General features: G+C 36.8%; 1 protein-coding gene across 1 annotated transcript; it reads left to right on the forward strand.

Annotated features, from left to right (window-relative positions):
- The first annotated feature begins 11757 nt into the window (after nt 1-11757).
- Nucleotides 11758-21475, forward strand: Dazl (deleted in azoospermia like). The gene is made up of 10 exons (XM_020155103.2): nt 11758-11898; nt 12284-12375; nt 12953-13004; nt 13413-13476; nt 13569-13708; nt 14948-15019; nt 15685-15735; nt 16507-16620; nt 18893-18991; nt 21422-21475. The coding sequence occupies exons 1-10, from the start codon at nt 11860-11862 to the stop codon at nt 21473-21475; spliced, it is 777 nt and encodes a 258-aa protein (XP_020010692.2). The 5' UTR covers nt 11758-11859.
- The last annotated feature ends 488 nt before the right edge of the window (nt 21476-21963 follow it).

Genomic DNA, 21963 nt, shown 5'->3' on the forward strand with positions numbered 1-21963 from the left:
GCTTATAAACAAAGAAATTTACTTGCCAAAGTTCTGGAGGCTGGGAACCCCAAGGTAAGGGTGCCAGCATGGTCAGGTTTCAGTGAGGGCCCTGTTCTGGGTTGCTGGTTGCCAACTTTTTGCTGTGTCCTTACCTGGTGAAAGGAGAAATAGAGCTCCCTCTTTTATAAGAGCAATACTCTCATTCATGAGGGCTCTGCCCTCGGGATCTAATCACCTCCCTAGGTGATTAGGCCGTACCTCCTAACATCATCACTTTAGAAGCTAGGATTTCAGCATACAAATAGGGATAAAGGAACACAAATATTCAGATACTGCAGTGGTTATGGTTTAGATTTGGGGTTTTACTTCATTTTGAAATCCTGATCCTAATCCTAGTTATTAATGTACATACACCAGAAATAACTAGAACACTTTTTTTTTATTACTGACAGAAGACTTCACGACCTCCTTCATTTGGCTACTGTTATGAGAACCAGAGACTTAGGACTGGAGGCATGGCTCAAGTGGTAGACCGCCTGCCTAGCATGCGCAATGCCCTGAGTTCAAATCCAGTACTGCCAAAACAAACAAACAAATGAAAAACACAGGAATTTAAGGGATTTAATACACAACTTTGTTCTACTGTACTGGTCCTTTCTTCCTCCATGTGGTTGCTGATGTATCATAGAGGTTGAGAAACATACTAAAGCCAGATTGGGTTGGAACTACAGCTCTGATACTTACCAACAGTGTGATCTTCGGTAGGTTCTTGAGCCTCTGTTTTCCTCCTCCTTTCTTCTCTGTAAAATGAAGATAATAATAGTACTTAATGAGGATCAGAGTAACTAAAAGAAGATGGTTACAATAACATCTACTACATAGTAAATGCCACATCAATGTCAGTGCTTGTTGTCATTCTTGATACTTTTAACAAGTCAATCACTTTTTAAATTATATATTTAGGCAATTCTTATAAGACCATTATAAAGATTAGGTCAACTTGGTCAGACCAATCCCCAAATTCAAGCAACTTGCTTAGGAGACTAAGTATTGAATGAATAATCTCTTACGCATGTACTAGGGTTAAAGGTGAACAAGCAGAGTTTATGACACAAATCATGTAGAACATGAGGCACCAGACCTCGAGATTTAATTGGGATTGGCTCAAATCCAAGCTCATATGCAGCGGAAATAGCACATATTTCTTCCTAACTCTCTGGAAATTCTGAGAGTACGATTTATGCTCTACCCAGTTACTTCTGGCTCTGAGCTTCTGTTCCTGCTGAATTATTTCATCTGTAGGTCATCTTGCTGCCCAGCGTATAGTCCTTGCAACGGAAACGGAAAGGAACCCCTTTCCTTGGTACCCCTCACAAAACATTGCTGGCGTAAGGCTTTTGTGTAAGTAGTAGAACCTCACTAAAATTTGGAAGCAAAAGAGGGCCATCATGTTTCACAAAGCAAAGAGCCATAATGTTTTAGCTGTGAAGAACCTTCTTAAAAGTACTTTGGCTGGCTTACTTGTCACCTATTTCAGTCAAGCAGCAAGCACAGAAGTTTTGGTTGATTTATCCAAGAAAGGAACTCATTAAAATGTATTGGGTAACAAGCTCACAAAAATCTCAAAAAGAACTGAAGAGCCAGGTTGGAAGTCTTTGTTCCCAGTAATGGCATATGAAATCCTGGTGCAGAACTGGTCCAGTGAAGAAACCTTGGCCACCACCCCCAGGCAAAGAATTCATCACAGTTTGCACAACCACCAGGTCTAGATGCCACAGCTGCTGCTGTTGCCACCCTTCTCCAGAATGTATTCTCTGCAGTCCTTGCTTTAAGGAACCATTAGTCCCTTCCTTAAAATTTAGGGTGTATCACAATACTGCTGTATAGGTTATGAAGACTCTAGTTACAAGGGACTAGGAAAGTAGTCTCTACTTGTAAAGGAGTCTCTACACCAAGGAGGCAAACTGTTTATGACAAATGCTTTTGAAACACTTCATGATCTTCATTCAATTGCATAAGAGCCATTTGGAGATCATGTTAAAAATGAAGTTTCTGATTCAACCAGACTGGGGTAGAGGCTGAAATTGATCTTCATTCAACTGCATGATAGCCATTTGGAGCTCACATTAAAATGCAAGATTCTGATTCAATTGGACTGGGGTACAGCCTGAAATTCTACTGTACCCAGGTGATGCTGGTCTGAGGAGCACACTATGAGAAGCAAGGCTCTACACCACCAATTTTCAAACTGGCTGCATACTGGAATAACTTTAGACACACCTTTTTTTGGAGGGGGTGGTGGGGACTGGCACTCTACCACTTGAGCCACATACCCAGTCCATTTTGCTCTGGTTATTTTAGAGATGGGGGCTCACCAACTATTTGCTTGAGCTGACCTCGAGCTGTGATCCTCCTGATCTCAGCCTCCCAAGTAGTCAGGATTACAGGCTTGAGCCAAGTGCCCAGCACATTTTTTTTTCTTTTAAATACTGATGGCTGCATCTCACCCTTAACTCATTTTAGTTGATCTAGAGTGAGGCAGGGGCATATGAACTTTTAAATCCCCCCAGATGATTTGAATGTACCAATTTCTTCTCATTTTGTAAGGTTGTTTCTTTTCTCCAAATTCCAAGATTTCCCACTTTCTTCACAACAATTTGACACTTTACCCCGCCAAGTCCCTTGGGCCTAACATTGCATATCTAAAAACTAGTTCAAGAATTCCACTAATCCAGTTTCCCAAAAGTATGTGACAAGTTGCCCAGAGTGTGATTTGATGTGATGTATACACATTGTTTTTAAATTTAATACTTCTATATTTTAATGTGCACATCTTAAAAATGCAACAAGAACAATGAGTCCAATTTCACAGATATTATTCCTTATGACAGCAAGTCAATTAAAACAAGTAAACAATAATTTAAAAATGCAGGGCAGATACAAAAAAAATCAAGAAAATGGATGAAGTTCCTGAGTGCCTATCCCCATGAAAGCCTGCTTATCCAAAGTCCTAGCCTTTGGGAACATAGGAAAACTGGCTGATGTGTTTAAAAATATCAGTCTTCTTTCTTCTGCTGCTATCAAACTCTGGAGGGTAAGGAGGCAATATGAAAGTTATTTTTGAACTTACATGAATTATGCTACTAGTATTAACCACTGAAATGGTTACAGTCAACTTTGATTTTAAATAACAATTCTTTTCCTCTATTAAGTGAAGATTTCAAGAAAATGCCACCAACCTTTTAAAAACTCATGATCTAAAAGAAAATAGCTTTAAGTATCACTTCTAGACTATGAAATGAGAAAAGTAGGGTAGATTTTTTAGACCAGGTCATCTTTGACAAAAAAAAAGTCTGAATTTTTTAGAATTGTTGAAAGCCAATACACAAATCCAGAGAAGCCTAAAACTCTTCTGCAGGAGGAAATTTTAGAACTCCACAACTAGTCACATCATTGTGAAACTTCAGAACACTAAAGAAAAATAGATCTTAACCAACAATTAGACTAACAGACGATTTCTCACTAGCAGTAAAAACTACAAAATGATAGAATAATATGCTCAATATTTTGAGGGGAAAAAAATTCCTGCAAACTTAGAATTACATCATGGCAATTTTTTAAAAAATTTTAAGCTAAGGAAAAAAACAAACAAGAAAAAAACAAACTAAAACAAAACAAAAGCCCTGAGAGTTTACCACGTCATGACGCCACTGAAGGAGACTGTGAAGAATTCAGTACCAGCACAAGGAAAATAATCCAGAAGGAAAAATCTGAGAAGTGCAAAGAAATGTTAAACAAAATGCTATATATGGGTGGGTCTAAAGACATGATTTCTAAGGTCTAAAGACATGATTTTCTAGGAAAACAGTCTAATAAGTAAATTGGAAGGGCATGCAGACTTAAAACAGCCTAAGACTTTTGCATTATTTAAGAGGAGAGTAACGGTATTTATTAGCTTTCTATTTTAAGTATATGTTAAAATAGTAAAATAATCGTTTAAAAAATGTAAGAATTACAACTAAATTGTGTGGGAAGGGGTGGGGGAAGGTGTGAGAAACACACACACCCCGTCAATCCAAAAGAAGCTTTTTCGATACATTTTTGACATTTTAACCTATTTTGTATGCCATTATCATTCACAGTAATGTTTTACAATTTTTTGTTGTAAGCTCATCTTTGAAGAATTTTTTCTTATGAGAATCCCTTTCAGTCTAGGTTGTGGAAGTATTCCTCCAAATGGGTTTTATGCTCGCTTCAGTCACACATTCTGGATGTACCGTATGTGGGATCTTTTTGTAAGGAGGAGAAGGAATGATGAGGTCGATCAATTTCTTTGCTCTGAGAATCCAGTAACATGTAAGTGCTATAAATTTAAATTCCAAATTTTTTACGAAATGCATGTCTAGGGTTTCAAAATTTAAACAGCATTAAATGCTTGGGGGGGGGAGTTGTCTTGGGCAACACCGGGGCTTGAACTCAGGGCCTCACACTCACTGCTTGAGCCACATCTCCAGCTGAAAGTTTTTGTGGGGTTTCCCCTCGTCATTTCAATTTTCTCACCTGCCTGCCTGTGGAGGTTGTCCATGTCCCCTAGTCCCCCGTTTCCTTAGGATGACAGTGACCTTCTGCAGGGCCCTCCCTTCCTCTCCGTGTTTGTAACTCACACCCTGATTTCTGCTCAATTTCCAGTGCTAAAACCAGGACAGTCCCGGACAAAGAACCCTGCGGCCCAGCCCCCGTACCCGGGGCCCAGAAAGATTTAGTTGGTTCACCACCGCTCTGACGGTCAGCTTATTTTCATTTTCGTCACCTGGGGCTTTCCCTTTACTTACTATTTTATACCCAGCATTACTACATGTTACTGATGGCCGTTTCCTACCGCTTTGTCCGCTGGAAGGGCCGTGTGAGGGTTTGAAGCCACGGGCAGCAGACCAGGTGTGCAAGGAGCCGGCGTGGCTCCCACACTGTGCGATCGTCCCCATCCACTGCCGCATGGCCACCCTTGCTGCAAGACCCCGGTTCTCCAACCTCAAGAATGTTCTAGAACTCTCTAAGCAGGCCTAGCGTCTTCCTGAAAACCCGTGACAATTTAATGTCCACGAGGGAAGAAATGTTCTCTCATGGTCTCCCTGCCGTGATAATCAAGAAAACCAAGGTCCTGAAAGGTCCATGGCCGACCCATCGGGCATCTCCTTCCATCCAACCCCATCCACCCCAAAACGTGACAGGAAGGTGTCAAGATGCCCGTCTGTTCACTTCGCCTTCCCTGTTTCCCACAGACTTGCTCCTATTTTCTATTTCTGCTGGCATGTCAATCATTCTGGCTAGGCAATGGGGCTAATCCTGATTGGACCTGACGCCATCTTGAAACTACAACCTGGACAAATTAATTTTTTTTTCAAAAGCAAACTAACGTTCTTCAGCATGTGTGCTTATTTTAAGGGGGCATCCGAAGCACTTCCGAGGTGCCGTGTGACTGTAACTGGGTCTGTCTGTACCAGCATGGTGCCTCCAGGGCGTCCCGCACCCATACCGCTCGAAACCCCTGCAGAGCGCCCGTCCCCCACCGCCCCCTCCTGGGGGTCCAGGCGCTGCCACCCATTGGCTGAGGCGTGACCACGTGCCCTCCGGCCGGCACCCTCAGAGCCACCCCCCCCAGGAGCCCGCGGGCCACGCCTCAGTGCGCCCGCGCCCTCAGCCTGGCCGCTCACCTCCGGGCTGCCAGCCTGCCGCCAGCCTTCGGCTCGCCTTCCACCGCTGCCCGTTGGAGGCCAGGCCACCCTCACAGCTACCCAGGGCTGCCTCTGCTCCTCCTTGAGCCTCGTCGGCAGGAACTGCTGGCTGCCGCCATCATGGTGAGTTGAGGGGAGGCCTGAGCGGCGCGAGGCTGGCGGCCTTCAAGGGTGGGCGAAAGTCGGCTTTGAGAGATGGAGCATGGGATGGGGGGGGCGGGTTAAAAGCAGGGTCGCCCTGGCTTTCTAGTTGTGAGGTGTCTGCCTGGTGGGCTGGCAGCCTGCAGGGTGCGGGGAGCAGCGGGCAGGGTCGCGGCCTAAAGGGTGCGGAGCGGGTGGGAACCCGCAGCGCGGTGGCAGGCAGGCGGGCGGCCTGAGTCCGCCCCTCCCCCTCCCTGGCGGCCACGTGCGAGGCTGAGGCCGCGCGCTGCCTTCTTCCCGCCTTCTCCGTCCCAGCGTGCACCGGGCGCAGCGTCCGCAGGGCCGAAGTGTAGGTGCCCCACCCCCAGCCCAGCCTGCGCGGGCTGGCGGAGAGACGGTGGCCGCTGCGGCACGCGCCTGCTCGAGGCCCGGTGTCCTCAGGAGCGGCTTGGAGGAGGGGAGAGGGGGGTAGGGAGGAGCTAGTGCCGAGAGTGTCCCACCAAGGACCTCGTGGTGGTCTCGCGCCTCCCCGACGGCTGAGCCCAGCGACCTCATGCGGCCCTGCCGACGCCATCATTGTGCGCGAGGACAGAGCCAGTCCTTGCCCTTTATAGCTCTGGGTAGACCACAAACTTAACGAAATGTGTTTTGCAGGGTTTCGGGGGTGATGGGTGGCTTTTTAAAATTTTTTGCAGCCACTCTGGGGTTTGAGCGCTGCCCCGTGTCTGCCAGGCGCGTGCTGTACCCCTTGAGCCACCCTGTACGTGTGTTTTTGGGGTGCTTCACGTAAGTGCAGAGTTGCTACCCCCCCCCCCGCCAGGTCGCAGCTCTGACGTGACCCCATCGTCGTCCCCACCCCCAGGCCGAGGGAGTTCCCCCGTTCGCGGCCAGCCTGAGCTACACAGCCATACAAGCAAAAGGACAGTTCTTGAACGCGTGACCAAGCCTTAAATCACAACCAGAGGCTTACGTCTGTGTGTCCATTCTTACAGTGATTACTGTTCCCTCCATTGGAGGGGAAGGGAGGAAATTTATGCGCGGTGCATATTATCGCCTGGAAATAACTAACTAATAACTTTGCACCTAACAGGTAGCCATGATGGTCATTCTTAGTGCAGTGAATTATAAGTAATATTGGCAACTTTTCCTTTATTTAGAGGTAAAGTGAGGAAATAGTAATTTTTTCTGATTATAAGACCATATTTACTCAGTTGATCACTTGAAAACCACTGTAAGAAAATAGAAAAAAGAAAACAAACATCCTTCTTGGTCTTAACACCTATAACCACTATTAAGTTTTAGTATATGTCTGCCCTTCGAGATTATTTGTATGCTTGTGCTGTATATAGATAGGTAAATTTTATTTTATAAAAGTCATACCATGATACATAATGCTGTTTTATAACCTGCTTCTAATAGACTTTGGCATTATTCCAAAGAAAAATTTAAAATAATTTTGAAAATATAATGTAAGAGATTGTACCATTACTTACCAGATTTCCTTATAATGAATGTTTTTTCAATATTAAAACAACACTATAATAGATATTCTCCTGAAAATATTTTGGTAGACTTGTACGATTTCTTGATAAATTGCCAGAAGTGGAATTTTTGGGCAAAATGGCTATACTCCTTTTATAAAATTTTAAATTACAAGTTTTTCCAAGCTAATCTTGGTAAAACACGTACCAGTTTATTTTCCCTCTGATGGTTGGTAGAGTGATCTTTTCTTCACACCCTTTCCAATGAGAGGTATTAAAATTTTTGAAGTTACCAACGTAATAACTGGAAAATATTTCACTTGATAGAAAATAAGGTTCATCTATTTTTGCTTTACTTAGGTTTTTTTTTTTAATTAGAAAATGCTATATTTTTTTCAAATGCTTTTTCAATGATGAAGTAACAGATTTCCTAGGAATGAACCATCCTTTCTAATATAAGCTAATTATGGGATTTGTTTTTTAATATACTGCTGGAATTTGCATTTCTGCAAATGGAAAGGTGTGCCATCTTGGTAAGGCTTTAAAGCTAACATCATTGGGAAATACTTTTTTCTCTAAAAACTTCCTAGGGAAAATGATTGAATTTATCCTTCTCCTGTTCCTGTTGTATCTACCACTGTTTCTGAGGTGTGGATATGTGTGTGTGTGTGTGTGTGTGTGAGAGAGAGAGAGAGAGAGAGAGAGAGAGAGAGAGAGAGAGATGCATATTACCTGCTCCTTTATAGTTAGGAAAAAACTAGTGAAACTGATCCAGGCATCATTGAGAGTTCTTTAGAAAAATTGTTTCCTAGAGATTAATATTTGTTTAGAAGGCTAGCCGTGTCTTTCCAGACTTTCACATATATTCTCATGGAGTTCAAATATAAAATTTTTGTAATCTCTCATCATACCCCCTTTTTCACATCTAAAGTATACTTTTCTTGCTTAGCTGTGCTAGGATTACTTACTACTTGGACACCCCCAAACTAAAAATCATTCTTGCATTTACTTGGATTTTATTCTGATTTTCATTTCCTATTTCCTTAATTTTAGCCTTTTTGTTGATAAGCTTCTTCCTATTGCTACGGATCAATTTTGATTTCTACAAATTACAGACTTTTTCCTAGTCAATAGACATAAATATTATTTGCTTGCCATGTGGACATAGTAATTAATGTCAAAGGAGCTGACATCCCGGGAGTTTTAATAACAATATTTTTTTATTTCTAGTTACCTTTGTCACTTGGATATCCAAATATAGCAGTATATTAACATAAATAGCAGGAGAATTATGTATATGATGGACTCCAAGCTCACTCTTGCTTATTATCCTTACATATTCCACTTCAAAACCCCCCAACTCATTTGAAGGTATAGTTAATAGAAGTAATTCCTTCTTACATTTAATGAATGTATTTTCAGTATACTATCAGTGATTAAGATGTTACTTTCTAGCTGTGTGCAGTAATGCTAGACTGCAGTCCCACCTATTCAGGAGGCTGAGGCAGGAGGATCACTTGAGCCCAGGAGTTCCAGGCCAGCCTGGGTAACATTAGCAAGACCCTGTCTCAAAAAAAAATTTTATGTATATAGATGTATGTATATGATTTTATATATATATATATGTAATATATTCTAATTATATATATTCTTTGACATCAAACTTGCTTATCCTGAGCATCATTTGTAGAGTAGTTTTGGTAATATTTTGAAAGTAAATAAAGGTCGTCTGTTGATTGTGGATGCTTTATATATATAGTACAGTTATGTGTAAATACACAAGTTTAAAAATCCCTCGTCTCTTAAAATGGAGTACTCTGCTTACTTTGTTAGCTTTGAGTGCCACCTGGTGGCTAAGGAGTAGGTAATACACTATTAAAAGCAGATGAATTTTATATTTAGTATACCAATTAAGCATACAGCCAACTTGTAATACCTAATCTCAGTTCATAATTCCTATAACATTTGATGCCTTTTTTCTTGGTCAAATTGTTTATTTAATTTTATGAATAGAATGCAAGAATGAGAAGATACCAGAAAAACTTTTTTTTTGGAGGGGGGCTATCCTTCGCATTGCTAGATATCTAGTATCCGTTCCCTTTTACCTCCCAGGTGCAATGAATATACCTCACTTGTGACAACTGGAAATGTTTCAAGAGATTGTTAAGTGTCCCTGGAACACAAAATCTTCCCTTCCTGAGAACCAGTGCATTATCATAGCCTCCTATAATCTGACACAGCTTTCTGGTCAGATGTTAAACCCCTAAAATACATTTTATCTGCTATGTGCAAAGAAAGATAATACTATAAATTTTTCAAATAAAAATATATCCAAATTTTATCCATAAGTGAAGTGGTGATTGATGCGAAAAGTCAGAACCACTGTTTTGTGTTTTGAAATTTTGGGGGGGAGGGGAGGAAGTGGTATTAGAGATTGAATGTGGAGCCTCTAGCTTGCTAGGCAAATGCTCTACCATTTGAGCTGTTCCTATCTTTTTGGTTTTAGTTTATTTCCCAAGCTTTTGTCCGGGCTGGTGTCAGACTTTGATCCCCCTACCTCTGCCTCCCAAGTAGTTGGAATTAATAGGCATGCACCATCATGCCTAGCTTGTATTTTGGATTTTTGAATGAACTAATTGAGAAGGAATTGACAGATTACAGAGAAAATCTAGTCAGGCATCAGTAGTCCAGATACGTACCTTATGTAATATACTCCTCTTTAGGAAAAAATGTAAATTACAAGACATTAATGGCTGGAATCATGGTTTAAGCGGTAGAGCACCTAACAAGTGTGAGGCCCTGAGTTCAGACCCCAGTACCACAAAAAAAAGACCTTAAAAGAAGGAAAAAAACTTTGGGTATAATTATTTTACTCTCTGCAGCTTCATTATCATGAAATACCACTGTATTATAGTTAAAGAATGAGAAAGTATTAAAATAGAAACACAAAATATCAAGTATAAGCCAGAATGAACAGAGAAAAAAAATTCAACTTCAATTGACAATTTTGATCTCATTTCTAAAATTAGTCTGCTAACCTTTTTAAAAAAATACCAGTTGACTTTTTTTGTCTTTTTCTTTCATAAACAAGTGTATGTATAAAAACCTTTTCTTTCTCTTGCAACTTTAGTATTTCTCTTACAATCACTTCATAAATGTATTTCAAGTGAATGGATATATCATAGTCTTCTGAAGTTCTGATTAGTTGTGAATTAAGAAAGTACCTACAAAATAAGTCACCTAAAATAGTAAAACTAGAAAAGAAACCTTTCGAAAAATCTGTTGAAAATAAATTCAAATACAGGACACTAACTTAAATTAGCATACTACCTTACACTTTACAAAATGAATTCACAGATGGTACCTCATTTCATTCTCAAAGTAATTTGCCCAGAGATACACATCTGGCAAGTAAGTGGCTTATAATCTAGTAAGGGACATGAATCTAGATCTCCTGACTAAAATCAGTTTTTCCTTCACTATGCTACATTGTGTCTCCAACATAAATATTGCAAGTAAATTCTGCTTTAGAAAATTTTACATTAACCTTAAAGTCTGTTGTTGGAAAGACTGAAAACAGTTCTGATCAGAACCCAGAAAAATAATGAATTATATGTGTGGGTTTCTTTATCTGAAAATGTAGATGGTATCATTTTATATCTGTGAGCCCACCATGCAGATTAGCTTTATCTGTAGGACTGATTGGGTGTTATTCCAGAAGAAGAATTTTGTTTCAAAAAATGCTTTGAGCACCATAGCATTAGGAAAAAGGATTATAAACCTTTCTCTCCTTCCCTTTTTAGCAGCAACTGTGATATGTGAACAAATAATGCTTTTGTGATCCATTTCTAAAGTAAAACAACTATACTAACATGGAAAGTGTTAAAGTTGTAAAATTCATGTTAATTTGGTGAATAGAAAAGCAAAGTCAAGCAAAGTGATTTAAGATTTTGGTACTTGTTTTCTTTTGCAGCAGCTTTTTTACTTTGGTTGGGGTTATTTTGCTGTTTTGTTTTTAAGATTCACCATGCATTTTATTGTACTCAGTAAAATGAAAGTATCAGTACAGAACAGAATGGTTTTTAATAATTTTAGTTTTTGCAACTCTGAACTTTCTTTTAACCAATTCACCTAGTATTTTCATACAATGCAAAATCAGAACTATTTCACCCATTGTACAAAAATAGTGATGAGTAAACTGGTTTAACAAAGTACTGTTTTCTTTTTTCTAAATGTCATGCCAATCTTTTCTAGTTGCTTTAAATCCTGACACTGAGCTAAGCTGTGTTGGTGACTAATTTACAATGAAAGTAATTTACATAAAGTATTTTGTATACTTTAAGTGCAAAAATTATATTTCACAGTATATGGTTTTTGTCTGTATCTGTTGATGGTGTCTACTTTCCAAATTACAGTCTGCTGCAAATCCTGAGACTCCAAACTCAACCATCTCCAGAGAGGCCAGCACCCAGTCCTCATCAGCTACTACCAGCCAAGGCTATGTTTTACCAGAAGGCAAAATCATGCCAAACACCGTTTTTGTTGGTGGAATTGATGTTAGGGTATCGTATTTGTATTTCATTTACATTTTAAAATAAGTTGTGGAGCCAGTTGCACTTGGTAGGATGAAGCAGGAGACTCACTTAAGACCAGCCTGGACAATATAGTGAGACCTTAGTTCCTAAATAAATAAATAAAAATAAGATATATTATAAATAATGGGATTTGGCCCTGTTGCAAACCGAAGGGTTTTTTTTGCACTTCATGCACATTTGGAATTGATTTATGTTTAATGCATAGGGACTAAAAATATATTTGAGGAAGAGCTGCAGGTAGTTTGGGGATACTTAAAGGGAGATAATTTCCATATCATCAAATCTTTTTAATAGTAGAATGGAAAATTTTGAATGCTTAACTTTATTCATAAAGCTCAATTCTTTTCCATAGATGGATGAAACTGAAATTAGAAGTTTCTTTGCTAGATATGGTTCAGTAAAAGAAGTGAAAATAATCACTGATCGAACTGGTGTGTCCAAAGGGTGAGTAAAACATGTTCACTATAAATTATAAAATGTATCTGCTCTGTAGTACATATTTCTGATACTTCTCATATCAGAAAAGAATACTTCAAAACTGATAATTCTGACACTTGTCATGAAATTTGCTGCTTTGTTAATTTATTTCCTGCAAAGGATAAAAGTTTATTGTTAGCTTTTTTATTTAATCCCTTTTCTAATGTTTGCATTTCATTATTTCTTATCTTTATTTCACACAAGTAAATTAGTTTTATTAAAGAATTGTTTTCTTTGCACATGTCTCAGCATCTTAAATTTTAGCTAATTTGCGTTAGATAAAGTTAAATCCAGGTTCATAAACATGAATTCTTTGTTAATGAGTGAGGTTCCCCTGTTACCATAATCTTATTAGAACATTCTGACATAGACAAGATTAAGAAAATAAAGCAGTGATATTTACAGAGAATGTAATATATATATTACATTTATCAAACAGTATTCATCTTTTATATTATCACTTCTGTTATTTCATAGAATGCCAGAGTTCTAAGCCATTTACTATGTGCTGGTGATTTTGTATCTCATTTATCTGCCTTTCTAGCTATGGATTTGTTTCATTTTATAATGACGTGGATGTACAGAAGATAGTAGAAGTAAGTAATTGTCTTATAGAAAGTAGTCTTACTTAGCTTAATGAGCAATGGTGTTATTTGAGTCCTGAATATACTCAGACTTAGGTAAAATACAGAGATACATACTTCTGTTCCTGTTTGAAAAAAACTTAGTAACCTTATATAACTTGTCAGAACCTGTTTCTTTTGGGGCATCTAGCTTTAGAGACAGGAAGGGATAGAGAAAAGGTGAAAGATTTTGAGCAAATTCTGCTTGATATTCTTGAAACTTGATTAGAGTGAGGTTAAAGTAGCTTCATGGTGACAAATTTCGATTTGATGTATGCTTATCATTGATTTTCTCTGACAACTTTACAGAACTTGGGTTATTTACCCAAGTCTTGGAAGTAGAGACTTAAAATTGTAGTTCTGTTACTGTTTCGTTTTTAGTCACAGATCAATTTCCATGGTAAAAAGCTGAAACTGGGCCCTGCAATCAGGAAACAAAATTTATGTGAGTAAAAAGAGAAATTGTTCTTATTGAAACAAGTTTAGCTTTTCAGAGAACTAAAAATAGATTTTGTTTACTTTTCATTTTTTCAAAAGGTGCTTATCATGTGCAGCCACGTCCTTTGATTTTTAATCCTCCTCCTCCACCACAGTTTCAGAGTGTGTGGAGTAATCCAAGCACTGAAACTTACATGCAGCCTCCAACCATGATTAATCCTATAACTCAGTATGTTCAGGTAAGAATTGCCTACATTCCTGTTCCCTCATCTATTAGTGTCTTTTTACCTTCTGAACATATATCTATAATTTCTCAAATCAGTGCTAATATAGTTGCTCTTAGGATACTTTGAGTAATGGGAAATCTGTTGTTTTTGTACTTATTTCTCAATCCTTGTATTTTTCTTTATACTAAAATGAAATCTGCTTCTGTGTAGTTTGTAAGCCTTTATCATCCTAGAACCTTGGTAGCTACATAAAACAAATCTCTTCCTTATTTCCCCATGTTAGAAGGTAGCTGCTTTTTTTTTTTTACACCTCTGCCTAGTTTATTTCTCTCTAAGGTTATCAGTTCTTCTAGCTATTTTCCATTTGCAGTGATTTCCACATGTCTCATGATACAGGTTGCTGACTTCTGCATTTATTCTAGTTCTAGAATAGGTATGTTTCTGATGTATTTTACAGTACCTATAAATTGTGAGTTTCTAGTATTTCATTTGGTTAATATTTAAAGTGGGATTTGGTGTTCTTAGTTTTGCCTATGGATGATAAGTAACATTTTCTTCTTATTTCATTTTACTTCAGTTTGAAAGCTTTTCTTTGCCAGAAAAGAGACAAAATAATAATGAAATCGTTCTGCAGTATCTCTTATTTGTTTACATTTTTCCATCTGCCTGAAACATAGGGTATATCTTTTCTTTTTCTCACTCTAAATATGACTAGAAGAAAAGCCCTACTTAGTTCCAACATTTACTGTAAGTCATTACTTATTCTAGGTATGCAACTTTGCTAGTACTTACATTATACTGTCCCTTTTACAGTTTTGGGTTATACTGCCCTTAATTTTTAGAAATGAAATACAGAAAAACCTGGAAAAACCGTAGAAGTACCATAGAGTACCCATTAACATTTTTAAGGCATTCAAAACTACCTAAACATTTTAAAGAAACAGGTCTATTAATTTAACTTACATGGAAATCTGTCCTACTAGAGCCTTAATGCCAGTGTAAGGTGAGCTCTGGGAATAAATACATTAATAAAGTAAAGAGAGGCACAATATCAGTCACTTAACGTTTCACTTATCCCTTCCTTCTCCCTACCTGAAAATCTAACATTTGACAGAAAACATCTACATGAGTTATTCATTCACTCAGAATCCTTCATTGTTGAATAAATAAAATACTTAAATTTCTATATTTTTATATTGAGGATAATACTCCTTTAATTTTAAAAATTCTTTCTGTAAACTTTGTTTTCAGGCATATCCCCCTTATCCAAGTTCACCAGTTCAGGTCATCACTGGGTATCAGCTGCCTGTTTACAATTATCAGGTAATTTAAAGTGGAACAAAATTACTTCAGAATATTATCATTGCCTTTACTTATGAAATTTCCCAAATAGTGCATTGTTTAAACTAGGAAAGTGTCCCTAAATTTAAAGGAGAGAATAAAATTAGTCTATAATTGAGGCATTTGTATTTAGACATAATAGAATGATACTTTGACTAGGAAAGAACTTTTCTCCAGAACTGTTTTCTAAAATTTAGTATCTAATCATTGCTTCAAATAGCTGAAACATCCATGCTAACTTTTACAAATTTTTCTGGGAGGATAGATTGAAATTAAATTATTACCCAATTCTTAGGTCATAGATTTCTAATTATATTTGATACGGTTTATTTTTGCTAGATGCTACAAAATAGTAGTTCTGTGAATTTCTTCTCATGAATATGACTATATTTATGACCTATGACCATTTTTATGGTAAAAATTTCAAAGTACCAATATCTTTAAATTTCCCTCACTGCCAGCTCCTACTAGTTTATATATAGAAGTAAAAAAAGAACCTCAGATAGTAGAAGCATAAGGTACTTCTTTCTTTTGTTCTATATCATAACAAAAGAGTCATTATGGTAAATACTTGAACATTGTTTTATCACCTATCTTTGCAAAAATGTGTAAGTATATTTGAATAATTTTTGTTTGCTTTTTTTAAGATGCCACCACAGTGGCCTGCTGGAGAACAAAGGAGTTATGTTATACCTCCGGTAAAATGAATTAATCAAGCTTACTATTCTTAATTTAAAAGTTTTTCTTACTACTTATTTCTTGACCTTTTGACATATTATGTATATCTGTTAATATTTTAAATGCATCTTTTTTAAAAAGTGTATCTTTATATATTGTACTTTATTTTTTGTTAACCCAGTTAGATACTCACATGGGAGAAACTGTGCTGTGCTTTTTCTCAGATTTTGTGTATCTTAGCAATGACTGCTTTTTATACAATAAGGTCTTAGTTACTTATTGATAGAATATGTAATCCAAGAAAGGTAGTAGTAATGTGGATTTAACACATTGAACCTTCCTAGAATATGCCTAAGGTTTTGCTATCCATAAAAAATCTGTTGAAAAGAATCAAAAATGTTTTGCTGTTAATACTGTTAAACAAGAAAAAGAATAAAACAAAAGGGGGTGCTACCTCAAAATCTGACCTTTTGTTAACCAGTTTTTCATCAGGATTGGATATTTGATGGATATATTAATGATAAAATTGCCAAATACTCCATTACTACATATTAACGGTTTCTTTTTCTGAGCTTCCTTCTAATTCTGATTATCTTGACACTTAGAAGATATTTTAAAATAAAAGGCTGCATTTCAATTATTCAGTATAAAACAAAGTTTCTGAAATAAAGTAACTGAATTTCAGTACAACCTACATTAAAACTGAGTATCAGCTCAGCCTTTGGAAAACGGATTGCTTAGAAATACATCTGTGTATCTTGTTAACTACACTTTTATTATTTTGAATGTAGACTTACACAACTGTTAACTACCACTGTAGTGAAGTTGATCCAGGAGCTGAAGTTTTGCAAAATGAATGCTCAGTTCATGAAGCTACTACATCCTCTGGAAATGGCCCACAAAAGGCAAATACCTAATTTCATTACTGATTTTTATGTTATTTTCTATGTTTTAATAATGGCCCTTTGAGCAACAGGCATCTTTGTCCCAGATTTTAAGATGAAAGCCGTAAGTTAGAAAGTTTTAAGAATTAACTAACACTCAGCAATTAATGTAAAAGCTAATAAAATTTCAGGTATTCCAAAACTTTCAGTGTGTACATACAGTTTCTGATTCAGCAGTCCTTTCCTCTCTTCCAATTTTATTGCTTTTTTTTTAATCATACCTCAGTAAATGTTGTATTAATAGGATTTGGTAGAATACAATGAGCTGGTTTCTGTAAGAATTTTACCTTTGAAAGGTAATATAATTAGTATGAATTATATCTGTCTTTTACAAACAGTTTAAACATTCACTTAACTAAATAGTAATGCACATTACTTATGGTATTCTCTCTGTATCTTTAATGGCAGCAGCATAAGAGTGGATTTCTTGTAATAACAATATTCTCACTCGAAATTTAAAATATTTTATTGAATGGGTAGACATGTAGAAGTAGTTAATGTGTGAGGACATGTCTAACACTTGAAGGATTCTATTTGAGGAATGAGAAACTACTGAACTGCAGGGTGAAAAATCCTGATTTGATTTAAAGTTTTAAATTTTGAGGAAATATTAAAATGGTGTACAATACAATTATATTAGTAGGTTTGACCTAAATATTTTTTTCTTGAAACATTGGAATTCCTGATTTCTTCTCTGACTGAAATTGAAGAGCTTTAAGCAAAATATCATAGAGTTTTAATAAATTGCTTTTTTTTTTTTCTGGCAGTACTGGAGTTTGAACTCGGGGCCTTGAACTTGTTAGGTAGGGTCTCTACCAGTTGAGCATGCCCTCAACCCCTTTTTTGCTTTTAGTTTTATGTATAACTTTTTTCAGATACAGAGTCTTGTGTTTTTCCCTGGGGCTAACTTTAGACTATGATCCTCCTACTCATGCTTCCCACATAGCTGGTTGACACCACCACTCTTTTTTTTTTTTTCCTTTTTCTTTTATTATTCATATGTGCATACAAGGCTTGGTTCATTTCTCTCCCCTGCCCCCACCCCCTCCCTTACCACCCACTCCGCCCCCTCCCGCTCCCCCCCCCCAATACCCAGCAGAAACTATTTTGCCCTTATCTCTAATTTTGTTGTAGAGAGAGTATAAGCAATAATAGGAAGGAACAAGGGTTTTTGCTGGTTGAGATAAGGATAGCTATACAGGGCATTGACTCACATTGATTTCCTGTGCGTGGGTGTTACCTTCTAGGTTAATTCTTTTTTATCTAACCTTTTCTCTAGTACCTGTTCCCCTTTTCCTATTGGCCTCAGTTGCTTTAAGGTATCTGCTTTAGTTTCTCTGCGTTAAGGGCAACAAATGCTAGCTAGTTTTTTAGGTGTCTTACCTATCCTCACCCCTCCCTTGTGTGCTCTCGCTTTTATCATGTGCTCATAGTCCAATCCCCTTGTTGTGTTTGCCCTTGATCTAATGTCCACATATGAGGGAGAACATAAGATTTTTGGTTTTTTGAGTCAGGCTAACCTCACTCAGAATAATGTTCTCCAATTCCATCCATTTACCAGCGAATGATAACATTTCTTTCTTCTTCATGGCTGCATAAAATTCCATTGTGTATAGATACCACGTTTTCTTAATCCATTCGTCAGTGCTGGGGCATCTTGGCTGTTTCCATAACTTGGCTATTGTGAACAGTGCTGCAATAAACATGGATGTGCAGGTGCCTCTGGAGTAACAGTCTTTTGGGTATATCCCCACGAGTGGTATTGCTGGATCAAGTGGTAGATCGATGTCCAGCTTTTTAAGTAGCCTCCAAATTTTTTTCCAGAGTGGTTGTACTAGTCTACATTCCCACCAACAGTGTAAGAGGGTTCCTTTTTCCCCGCATCCTCGCCAACACCTGTTGTTGGGACATCACCACTCTTAACTGGTTGGTTGAGATGAGGTCTCGCTGACTTTTTGCTTAAGCTGTCCTTGAACCTCACTCCTCCTGATTTCCACATCCCAAGTAGTCATGATCACAGGTATGTGCCACCACACCCAGCTAAATGCAGTTTTTTAAACCAGTATTCTAAAACATTAATTTGACAGAAAAATTTACATATTAAGTGGTATGTGGTAAGAATTACGAATCACATAAGAATTCCCTAGAAATAAGTATGTACTAAACTTCAAAAAAAATTCATTAACAGTGAGTAAAAGGAGTAGTCTTTGTATTATAAATTTGTGTATTTCAGAAATCTGTGGATCGAAGCATACAGACAGTGGTATCTTGTCTATTTAATCCAGAGAACAGACTAAGAAACTCTGTTGTTAGTCAAGATGACTACTTTAAGGTATGAAAATAATAATATATAGAATAATAATATGTAGTATATGTGTTAACTTGAAATATCTTTTTTCTCATGGTATATATATATATTTTGGGATTACTTGCACAGCATTTAATTGGAGTGTTGACATTTGACACTAACTCAGTAAACAATGGTTTACTAAGTGTGTTTCAGGCTGCTTAAATATTAATATGTACTTTGTCTTTAAGGGAAGGGACTTTTAGCTGAAGCTTATAACTTAAGGGTTCATGAGAGAAGAGAGTTGAAAAAAATAATAGCTTAACCAAACAGTAAAAGAAAATTTTAGAAAGCAATGCTTAATACATGAATATTGAACTAAAGAAAACAAAAGAAATAGACCACCCAGATGATATACTTGGCACCACTTCTCCACTACCCCTCTAGCCTTAGGCAACCACTAATTTACTTTTCCTCAAGGATTTTCCTATTCTAGACATTTCACAGAAACAGAATAATATAGTAGAGCTATCCCTGACTGCTTCTTTCACTTAGCATGTTATTTTCAAGATTATCAGTGTATGATTTTTGTTTATAAATGCACCACATTTTGTTTATCCATCAGTTGATAACATTTGAGTTTCTACTTTTTGGCTACTATGAATAAAGATATGAATATTCATGTACAACTTACTGTGTGAATATATATTTTTATTTCTCTTGAATGTTTACCTAGGAATGCAACTGCTGAGTCATACTATGTTTAACCATTGTCCAAAGTGACTGTACCACTTCACATTCAAAAGGAAGTTTTAACCACCGCTTTGTGTCTTAAAACAAGGGAAGGAGAATACCTTTTTTCCACCTAGGATAAAGTTTAAAGCCTTTGTTAACAAGTATATTAGGGGCATCCTGTAATACAGAAGGGTAAACCCATGGCGGGATCAAGTTCTTACCGTCTTTTGCAAAGGAATAAATAACATTTAAAGCTGATGCTTTTCTGTTGCTTCATTCTACATAGAAAGAACCAAGATTATAAGACAGCTAACTTGCCCAAAGCCTTGAATTTTAAAAAGGTAGTTCTTAGATGTCTTGTTTGAAAGCAGTAATAGTCTTTAAATTTGAGTTCTCACCTAATATTAAACAAAGGCCTCCCTTAGAATTTAAGAGCTTTCTGTGCCTCTGGGCTAGGAGTTAGAAGTTAGCAGCCTGCAGTTGTCTGGCATCTGTTTTAATTGACTAAAATGATGTTTTGATTAAAATTGATTGCATCAGGTATTTGAAAGCACTTACTATTTCCATGATAAATTTCACTCTTCATTGTCTTAATTCCAGCCCATTCATAATTTTATGTTTTCTATTGACCTGAAAATACGAGTATGTGACCATTTTTCTAGGCTTTAACCTAAATGGGATATTACCCTATTGACAGATTATATGACTTCTTCCAGAAGCCACCTTTCTTTATATAAACGATTGACTCTATAATCCCTAGGAAAAAGGAATAGTTAAGCTAATTGTGTAGAGAAGAAAATGTGATTAATTTATTACTGGTTTATTCATTGTCATTCCTCTAAGACTTCTTTATTATTGGTTTACTCATTGTCATTCCTCTTAAAACCTCACTTCCTTTTATCTCCATCTCTGTACCAACAGTGAAGGAAAAACTTTGCATATACAAATTGTGGGCTGTATCCATGGATTTTCCTCATCCTCAAATTCAACCAGTTAGAGATAGAAAAAGTTTTTTAATTATACTAACATGTATAGACTTGTTTTCTTGTCATTATTCCTTAAACAACATAGTATGACAACTATTGCTATAGCATTTACATTGTATTAGTGATTATAAGTAACAGATTATTCAATGTATGCAGGATTATGGAAGTTATATGCAAATGAAATGCCACATTGTTCTATCTAAGAGACTTAAACATCCTGGTATCTGTGGCTTTTTCCAGGACAAATTCTCCTGAGAAGACAACATTTTTAAATTTTTTCTGTTTCCTAAAGAATGATAGCTCTTCATAGTTTAAGGATGTGCCTTTAAATATGCCAAATCTTAGATCTTCTAGCCTAAAAACATGGATTTTCTGATGGAAGTGGAATGCTGTTCTTAAGCTTTGATTTCTATCAGATGCAATTCAGTTACTAAAAAGCAATAGTTTGAACAATCACATTTTCCTCCAGCTGTGTTTGGGATACCACTGCCAAATCATTAATTAAGAACTTTCTAAAACGATGTTGATTCTGATTCTTTCATTTTTGAGTTTACTGGGATTTCTTTTTTTGACTAATGTGTTTAATAAAACTAACCAGTCTTGGTGCATTTGTTACTGCAAATCTCAGAAATGCTTTTTTCACATTATTCATAGTACTTAAATCTAAAATGCGTTAAGTATTTTGCAACTGTCTTAGATCAACAACGGTAACAGGAAACTTATAATGTAAAATGACTGTTTCTGTCTTTTCTAGGATAAACGAGTACATCACTTTAGAAGAAGTCGGGCAGTGCTTAAATCTGTTTGATCCTCTATGCTAACTTTCTAGTCTTGGGGAAAGTTGCTGGTTTTGAATATTAAGAAGAGACTGAAAGTTGTTCACTATTATAGAAACTTAATTCTAAACTTTCACAGATCATACTCAGACTTTCTATAGATGTTATATTAGATTAGATTATATAGTTTTATTTTACGTTGAAGTTGTTCTTTATTAGATATTTATTTAGAAACTGGTTCTGTGTTCAATATAGTTGAAAGAAAAAATAATTGAAAGTAAAAAGTAAAAAATAATTTTCAAATAACTGAAAAATAGTTGAAAGGATTTAAGATTTATCTGAAAGGATTTTTAATTGAAATTGGCATTTTAAGAGTTTAAAAACAAATACTAATTTTCAAAAATTTGTTTTAAAAATATATTTTGAAAGGTCAGAATTTTGATAGTTTGAATATAAGCATTTCACTTCTCCAACAAGTACCTGTGAACAGTACAGTATTTACAGTATTGTGCTTTGCATT

This window comes from Castor canadensis, chromosome 10, assembly GCF_047511655.1.
Source record: "Castor canadensis chromosome 10, mCasCan1.hap1v2, whole genome shotgun sequence".
NCBI classification, from domain to species: Eukaryota; Metazoa; Chordata; class Mammalia; order Rodentia; family Castoridae; genus Castor; species Castor canadensis.